At 38.1% G+C, this 8,261-nt stretch overlaps 1 protein-coding gene across 2 annotated transcripts; it reads left to right on the top strand.

Annotated features, from left to right (window-relative positions):
• Window positions 1-2,784: 2,784 nt before the first annotated feature.
• Window positions 2,785-3,842, top strand: LOC145058891 (uncharacterized). 2 transcript variants are annotated; one of them, XR_013686566.1, is made up of 3 exons: window positions 2,785-3,240; window positions 3,354-3,448; window positions 3,567-3,842. XR_013686566.1 is itself a non-coding variant. In XM_079006772.1 (3 exons), exons 1-3 carry the CDS (start codon window positions 3,008-3,010, stop codon window positions 3,592-3,594), a joined length of 396 nt encoding a protein of 131 aa, XP_078862898.1. In that variant the 5' UTR covers window positions 2,785-3,007; the 3' UTR covers window positions 3,595-3,842. The 2 variants fall into 2 exon arrangements, 1 of the variants encoding a protein (XP_078862898.1); XM_079006772.1 differs by having other exon boundaries at window positions 3,314-3,448.
• The last annotated feature ends 4,419 nt before the right edge of the window (window positions 3,843-8,261 follow it).

The raw sequence follows: 8,261 nt of genomic DNA, 5'->3' as shown, positions 1-8,261 counted from the left end.
TGAACTGACTTGATGAGTCAGTTAGGGTTTGTTCCAATGAGTTGGACCATGTGATAGCTCGGGGAGTTAGGGGTTAACTCGATGAGTTAGACCTTCACGAGATTTATGAGGAACAAGTGGACTCAACGAGTTACATGAGTGCACTCGGCGAGTCAGGTCAAACTTGGACTGTTGACTCGAGTTGACTTATGTTGACCGTAGGGTTTGGTTAGCATGAGTAATGGAGACCATGGAGGGGTAAAATGGTATTTTACTCATTCCAAGAGTTAGAGAGAAAAAGAGAACAACCTTTGGTGTATTTGAGTACGAGTAGAGTATTAATTAGAGATGCTTATCCTATGTATTAGGCGGAGGCTAGTTCGAGATTTCCGAGTACGAGACTTTTACTTTCTAGCTTACGAGGTGAGTCTTCTCACTATACATACCTAGAGTGGTAATATGAGTTTTGTGTGACCGGAGGCAATGTATTAATATAATTTACCGAGTTAGAGCCAGATGGTCCACAGAGTTAGGACCGAAGGGTCCATCAGAGTTATGGGACTAGAGGGTCCCACTGAGACACATTGACTGGAGGGTCTTATAGAGTTATAGCCTCAAGTGGCTAGTGAGTTGTATGTGGTATTTTGGGGAACTCACTAAGCCTCGTGCTTACCGTGTTATGTGTTTCAGGTACTTCTCAGGATCACGGGAAGGTGCCGGATTGATTGTATACACATTAGAGATTGAGTTACAATTGAGAGGATCCTAGAGTTTTGATATATACAGTTTTTAATTATGAGATTTGATGATTTGACATTGTGACATTTTGATATTTTAATACTGTGATAAATGTGTTTTTAAATTAAAATTTTTGGTTTGAAAATTTATGTCGTTACAATTCTTATTCCATCTTGATATTTGAATACAAGGTTTTTATAGATAATAATAGTACATGAATTGCCTTAACAGATAGGAAGATAATACAACAACTAGTAACTAGGTCACCTGTAATGCAATCTGTCTTGAGTGCTTGTTTAGTGATTTCCTTAGAATAGATGTAATTTTGAGAGTATATACAAGGTTGGTAAGAGTAACACGTTTTAAATAACAGTAGTAATACTTTTAAAAAGTCTAAAAAGTATTTTCTTTGATGCATCACAATAGTTAAATAGTATTTGCAAAGAGTATTTGAAAGCCAAGATGTATCTTTGAATAATTAAATCAATACTTAAAACTATGTTTGTAAGGAATCTTTGAAAGCCAACATGTATATAAGTAAATCAATACTTAAAACTGTGTTTGTAAGAAATCTTTGAAAGCCAAAATGTATCTTTGTATAGTAATCCATACTTAAAACTATGTTTGTAAGAATCCTTGAATATACATGAAAACCAAACTAGACTGTTACATAAGTAATTTCATACTTGAAATAGTTTTGAAAGCATCCAACCCATGGTTTGTAGTGAGAGAGAGAGAGAGAGATTACCTTTAATGTTTATAATGATTTCAATAACCGAGCTATTTGAGTGAATCTACCGCCTACAACGTTTCATTGGACATTGTAGTAACAATTGGAGACACTTATCACCTACTTCGACTGATTAGTCGAGGTTGTAGCTAGCAACCGCAGGTGGGGATTTCAACCCCATATAGATCTATACATATGTATCTCCCTCCGAAGATTAACGGTTATAATGGTGTGCGTATGCTAAGTGATTAGACTCAACTAATGAATATAGTCCCACTAAAAGCCCTTAACTGAAGTATATGAATAGCCCTCATCCCTAACTTAATTATGGTTAAGTCACTAGGCATAATGAATTTCATTGTATAAGGTTTACAAAAGTCAAGTATGCTTGGTACGTATGTAAAAGTGTAATGTACTTGCTTTTACAAAAAGGTACATTCCAAAGTAATGAACATATGTACATGAATAAACTTTATGTACTTAAACATATAAATATACATGCATAGTAATAGCTTGAATCCTTGAAATACTAAAAAGTTTTATGATAGTCGTTTTATGACATACAATGTCACATAAATCATATATTTTTGTATCATGTAGCATTTGTTATGTGGACTAGTTATTTCACGATAAAATAACCATAATACGTATAGGAAAAGCTTATACTAGTTTATTTGTAACAGTATGTTAAATTGTCAAATAACATTTTTTTAAAATAGATTTATTGTATTTTCGTATAAAGGATAATATATTTGTATAAACAAAGTATATAGGAACATGTATCCCCCCCTCGAAATAATTAGAAATATTAAAAAGTGGTCATAAGCACTCACCTTTGAAGCATGAGTTCGAGTTGTTCGGAGTTCGTTTATTTTTTGGAAGCTTGAGGTGAGAAACCACAAGACCACGATTCTTGAACTTTGAAACACTTTCGGGACCGTTTTGTATCAAATTTACATTATAGGGGTTGTTTGGTAATTTAATTAACCAAAGTAGGACTGATTTGGTTAAAATAAATTAAGGGAGTGACTGAAATGGTTTAAATTGAATTAATGTTTGAGGATTGGACTGATTTTGTTAAGAAATCTCCATGGAAGGGGCTGAAATGCTTAATTTAAATCAAAGTTTGAATATTGGGATTTGTTTTGCTAAAAATAACCAAAGGAGGGGCTATTTTGATTAATGGGTTCAATTTTTGGGGTTTGGGACTGATTTCATAAAGATTTGTAAAATGAGGGTAAAGTTTGTCCATTTTATAAATACAAATTAATTTTAAGGCTTTTATAAAAAGAAATCTCATGGAGGGACTGCTTTTTGTTTAATGACCCATAATGAAAAGAAATTAGGGCTTTTGTGCTCGTTGCCATTCGTTGATCGGTCAAAGGAAAAGAACGGATCGAAGGCAAGACAAAACGAACGCTTTCGGTGGTCCATCTACCGAGCAAAGAAGAAGAAATACGGGATCGAAATCATAAGAAGGAAACACGAGGGTGGCGGCTCTGCATCGGTGTCCTTGCTCGTCGCAGCTCACGAAGAAGACCAAAGGAAGAAGAAGCTCGCATGCGGCTAATCTGGATGTTTTGGTCGATTGATCGCGAAGGGAGTGTCTCAGGGGGTCGACGGGGCCGAAGTGACAGACGGAAGAGCAGCGAGGCTGCGCTCTTTCTGTCTGCTAGCACGGGGCGAAAGGGAAAGAGATTAAGTGGTTTTTTGGATCGAGGGTTTGGTGTGGCTAAGAGGTTGCGAAGGGAAGGAAAAGGAGAACAGAAGCAGCGGTGCTTTTGGTGGTCTCGGTGGGTGCAACGGGGCCTGCTCAAGCAGATTCCTTCGTTTTTCTTTTCTAATTCTTTTTTTTTTCTTCGACAGAAATCAACCTAAGTGGGCGTTTGGGTTTGATATTTGGCAGGAAAGAAGGAAGAAGAACGATGGTGATGAGATTATCTTGTTGCTTGCAATCGATGGGAAGAAGAAAACAGGGCTGCCTCTTCTTGACTTTCACAGGTAAAATCCAACTTGTGGTGTGTGTTCTTGGCTGAATCAAAGAAGATAAGAGGATACTTTCATGATTTATTCCTCATATTTCAGAAGGGTGTTGATGTATTGCTTATTTGATTTGCAGGGAAAGAAGAAGCAAACTAGAGGTATAAGAGTTTACGGGAAGTTTTGGATGTTGGATTTCTTTTGTGTATGGTTTTGTATAAAAATATTCAATTTGTGTGTAAAATTGGGTGTGATGAAATGTGAAAGTAAAGTAATGGTTTTTGGCTATCAATTTAGTGTACCTTGAGTCAATTTTGCAAACATTGTTTTGGTTTAATGATTCATGTATTTGTAGAGATTTAAGCAATGTATTTGTGATGATTTGGTATGTATTTATGTATGCATTGATGTATTATTCGAGGTTTTTGTACACCAAGGTATGCATGCGTCTAGTTTTTTCATTTGATACCAATGCATGTACATATAATATATGTGTACCATTTTATGGCTTAAATGGACCCATCTAAATAGGATTTTAGCTTTATATAAATAATGACTCAAATTTTTTATCATATTTGTTTTATTTAAACTTTAGCAATCTCACTTGATTTATATATAATAAATTTATGTATTTATATGGTTATAGAAATGTAACAATTCATTATCACATATCCATTATGTTCAAACTATGTTTATTTGACACATACATTACTTAGGTTACATGATACTTTTTACTAATACACATATAATCATATTGGACTTTACATTATTTCTGAAATACATTACGAATAATAGAAATCATGTCAAAATCAATAGTTTAAAGTTTCACGATTAACTGATTCAAAATGTCTGATTTTTCTACTTCTATAAATATTTCTCTTAAAAATATTTCAAGTATGAAATTAAATAACAGACTATGACCTAAGTAAAAAAATGTTCTCAAAATTTTCATCTGAGGTGTGCAAGTCCCTCAACGGATAGAAACGGTTTTTAGCACTTTTAAGAAAATCAGTATTATACTACTTTAGATTCTTAAAACAATCGTATCTTTTGCATACGAACTCCGTTTTGCACGTTTTTTATATTTTCAAAAACATGGAAACATGTATTATGATACTAGAGTTTTGTTTTGCTCACAACTGCTTAGTACGGAATTTCAGTTTTTTAGATGCATTAACTATGGTTCCAGTTTGAGTTCGATTCGTCTGTCAGCTTACACATTTGGAAGTAAGATACCATCTGGTATCTTATAATAGTTGAAACGAAATCATTTATTTTATATAAGATGCTCTAAAACACAATGAGTTAAATTACTAAATGATTAACTGTGAATTTGACCGTTTACTGTCTTTGATGTAAATTATGGGATGTCATATTACCTCCCCGTTAAGGGAATTTTGTCCCGAAATTATTAAGTTCTAGATTACATTGTTCTGCTAGTGGAGGGAGCACCGTTGAAAAACTACATATGCTTTTGTTTCATTTGATCCTCACATTTCCAATTAATAACAGCCCTCTACGACACTTCCATCGAACTTTTACTATATAAATGTGGCTTTGTTTGAGGCTTGGGATTTCTCGATCCATGATCTCCACCGGTTCCTTCACAAAGTGATGTTTAGTGTTGACATGAATCTCATCGAGAGGAATGACAAGGTTCTCATTAGAAAGACACTTCTTAAGATTACACATGTGGAAGGTATTGTGAACTTTATGTAGTTCTTGAGGTAAATTGAGGTTGTAAGGCATCGGAGCAAACCTTGCTAGGATTTTAAAAGGTCCGATGTAACGGAGGTTTCGTTTACCCTGTTTTCCAAATCGAATGACAACTTTCCATATTGCGACCTTTAGTAGGACTTTGTCTCTTACTTTGAATTCTAAGGATTTGCGTCTAGTGTCTGCATAGCTTTTCTGACGACTACATACAACATTTAATCATTCATTTCTTCAAGATATCTTCTCTGTTGTTTATTGAATGATCTCAGGACTAGTAAGTGGAGTATCTCCAACATGCCTTATGATAATTGAGTATCTCCAACTTTTGGACAACATATCAAAGAACGACATCTATGTCCGTACATGGCCTTGAATGGAGCGGCTTTTATACTAGTGCGATAACTGTCATTATATGAAAACTCAACTAGTGGTTACTAAGTATCCCATGAGTTATTGAAGTCTATCACACAAGCGCGAAGCATGTCTTCCAAATTTTGTATCTTTCTTTTACTCTAGTCATCCGTCTATGGGTGGTATGAAGTACTCATGTCGAGTTTGGTTCCTAGGAATGTTTGCAATAGTTGTAGAAATATGAAAGTGAATCTGCTATCTCGGTTTGAGATATTAGATGTTGGCACACCATGCAGTCTAACTATCTCATTAATGTAGGTATTGGTGAGTTTCTCCATCTTGTCAGTTTCTTTGATGGCTAGGAAGTCGACAAACTTGGTTAAATGGTCATTCATTACTCAAATGGTGTCATATTGCTTGAAGTTCTTGGCAACTTCATTATGAAATCCATGGTTATTTGTTCCCACTTCCATTTTGAGATTAACTATTGTCGTAGTAAACCAGAAGGCTTCTGGTACTCTGCTATGATCTTGGAGCAGGTTGAGGATTTACTAACCCAGGTGGTGATCTCTTCCTTCATGTGGGGCCACCAATTAAGCTTATTGAAATCGAGATACATCTTATCTGATTTGGGATGTACCAAATATCTTGATTTATGAGATTTATTTAAGACAAGACTCCTGACTTCACCAAACTTTGAGTTCAAAATTCAATTCATGAAATATCGTGTTCTGTCTTCCTGGAGGTCGATCTGTTTGTTCATACCTCATTGGTTTTCTTCTATGATATTCTCGGGTTTGAGTGCTTCTAGCTGAGCATCACGAATGTGGGTGGTGAGGTTCGTGTGGATAGTTAGGGTTAGAGCCTTTACACGAAGAGTCTTTTCTTTCTTTTTCTAGGTTAAGGTGTAGCACCTGGATTCCGGTATGTGAATTTTATTTGAGCATTGCCCTAATTTAGCCTTAGACTCGGCGAGTCATAGGGTCCGACTCGCCGAGTAGGGACGAGACTCAGGACGCGTTTTAAGTAGGCGACTCGACGAGTCCATATCCTGGACTCGGCGAGTCACCGCTGCGGGATGAAACCCTAAGTTTCAAGGGTTTGCACCCTATTTAAACTCTCATTCCGCCCCAACTCGTCCCCATTCACCCCCAGAACTCCCCCTACATCGTTTTCCCTTGTTTTCTTGAGAGTTTGAGGTGTTCTTGGTGTATTCTTGAAGGTTTTGAAGAGTAAGAGGAGTAGATCAAGAAGAGGAGAAGGAGATCAGCCATCCTTGTGTCATTTCAACATTTCCTTTGAGGTATAACCCGTTTTCCCCTTGATTCTATGCTTAAAACTTCATTTGGGTCCTTCTTGGTCAATTCCCCAAGTTTGCATGGTCATTATATGTTGTAATAAGGCGTTTGGCCTTTGGATCTATGTAAGATTGAGCTCCAGGAGCTCAGATCTGTTAGCTTTTTGGCCTCATGAGGCTTGTTAGCCCTAGATCTACCATTTTGGGACATTTTGAGCCTTATAATCCATATTGGTGAATATCCACACGTAAAGTTGGAAACTTTACGTGTGATTCGTGTCCTAGAAGTCCAGATCTATGAATGGCATGGTCTGGAACCGAGCAAATCGGTATATTTAAGGAGTGCATGGCGACGACTCGGCGAGTCGCATAGGTGACTCGGCGAGTCTGGTCGCGAGTCACCGAATTGGTTCCTTCTTCATGTGTCGAGTTGAGCCTTGAGTCACAGGGGGTGACTCGGTGAGTTGGGAGCTGAACTCACCCATGTTAGGACTCGGCGAGTCAATGCCCTGACTCGGCGAGTCCAAGGCAATCTTCATAGCTCAAGAACAGACTCGGCGAGTTGTTCATACAACTCGGCGAGTCTTAGCATAAAGTGTTCATCGGATGAAGATGAACTCGACGAGTTGTTCATACAACTCGGCGAGTAGGATGAAGGTGTTGAATGGCAGTTAGAAGGCGAACTCGTCGAGTCATAGCCCGACTCGACGAGTAGAACCAGGGACCCAGGACATTGGTTTGCTAGGGACTCGGCGAGTGGTGATCCACTCGGCGAGTCGGGTCAACTGAAAGTTGACTCCAGCTTTGGCTTAGAGTTAATCCAGGGGTAAAATGGTCATTTTACCTAAAGGACAGTTAGCAGTGTTTGATTGAGTATGTCGTGGAAATTGCAGCCGGAGGACTCCCGGAGCAGCAGCCGTCAGTTAGTTCCCGATCAGTTCAGCAACTACTTTGAGGTGAGTTACCTTCCAGTAGCGGTGGGTCTAAGGCCACAATGCCGACCCACCAGTAGGAGTTGTATGATAGATGATTGTCTTTGTGATATCATCTAAGTTCGCTAGTACCTGACATGTTATATGTTAGCATGATATGCTGTATGTGATAGTAGTAGAGTTTGGTTGTTCAGGACCGAAGGGTAGTCAGACACCCCAGATACGTCTGACAGTATGTGACGATATGTATGCATGCTGGCTTGTTATGTTATATGTGATCGTAGTCGTAGGGGTGAAATAGTCCCCGAGGATCGGTTGTTAGGACCGATGGGTAGTCAGCACCCCAGAATGGCTCGACACGGGTATGACGGCACCCAGAATGGCCGTATGGGTAGGTCGGCACCCCAGAATGGCCGTACCGGGTAGTCAGGCACCCCAGAATAGCCTGGCAGTATATATGTGATGTGTTTGTATGGTATGCGGTACGTTGGGGGAACTCACTAAGCTTTGTGCTTACGTTTACAGTTTTGTTTTCAGG

The sequence above is a fragment of the Lactuca serriola genome, chromosome 6, assembly GCF_051521515.1.
Source record: "Lactuca serriola cultivar US96UC23 chromosome 6, Lser_US96UC23_V15, whole genome shotgun sequence".
Taxonomy (NCBI): domain Eukaryota; kingdom Viridiplantae; phylum Streptophyta; class Magnoliopsida; order Asterales; family Asteraceae; genus Lactuca; species Lactuca serriola.
This window is presented reverse-complemented; position numbering and strand designations above follow the sequence as displayed.

What these genes read in the sequence shown, in the direction of transcription:
- LOC145058891 (XM_079006772.1), top strand. Translation starts at nt 3,008, where the DNA reads ATGCGGCTAATCTGGATGTTTTGGTCGATTGATCGCGAAGGGAGTGTC. An exon ending in CGGTGCTTTTGGTGGTCTCG is followed by an intron (nt 3,241 to 3,313) that starts GTGGGTGCAACG and finishes TTTCTTCGACAG; the next exon opens with AAATCAACCTAAGTGGGCGT. An exon ending in CCTCTTCTTGACTTTCACAG is followed by an intron (nt 3,449 to 3,566) that starts GTAAAATCCAAC and finishes TTTGATTTGCAG; the next exon opens with GGAAAGAAGAAGCAAACTAG.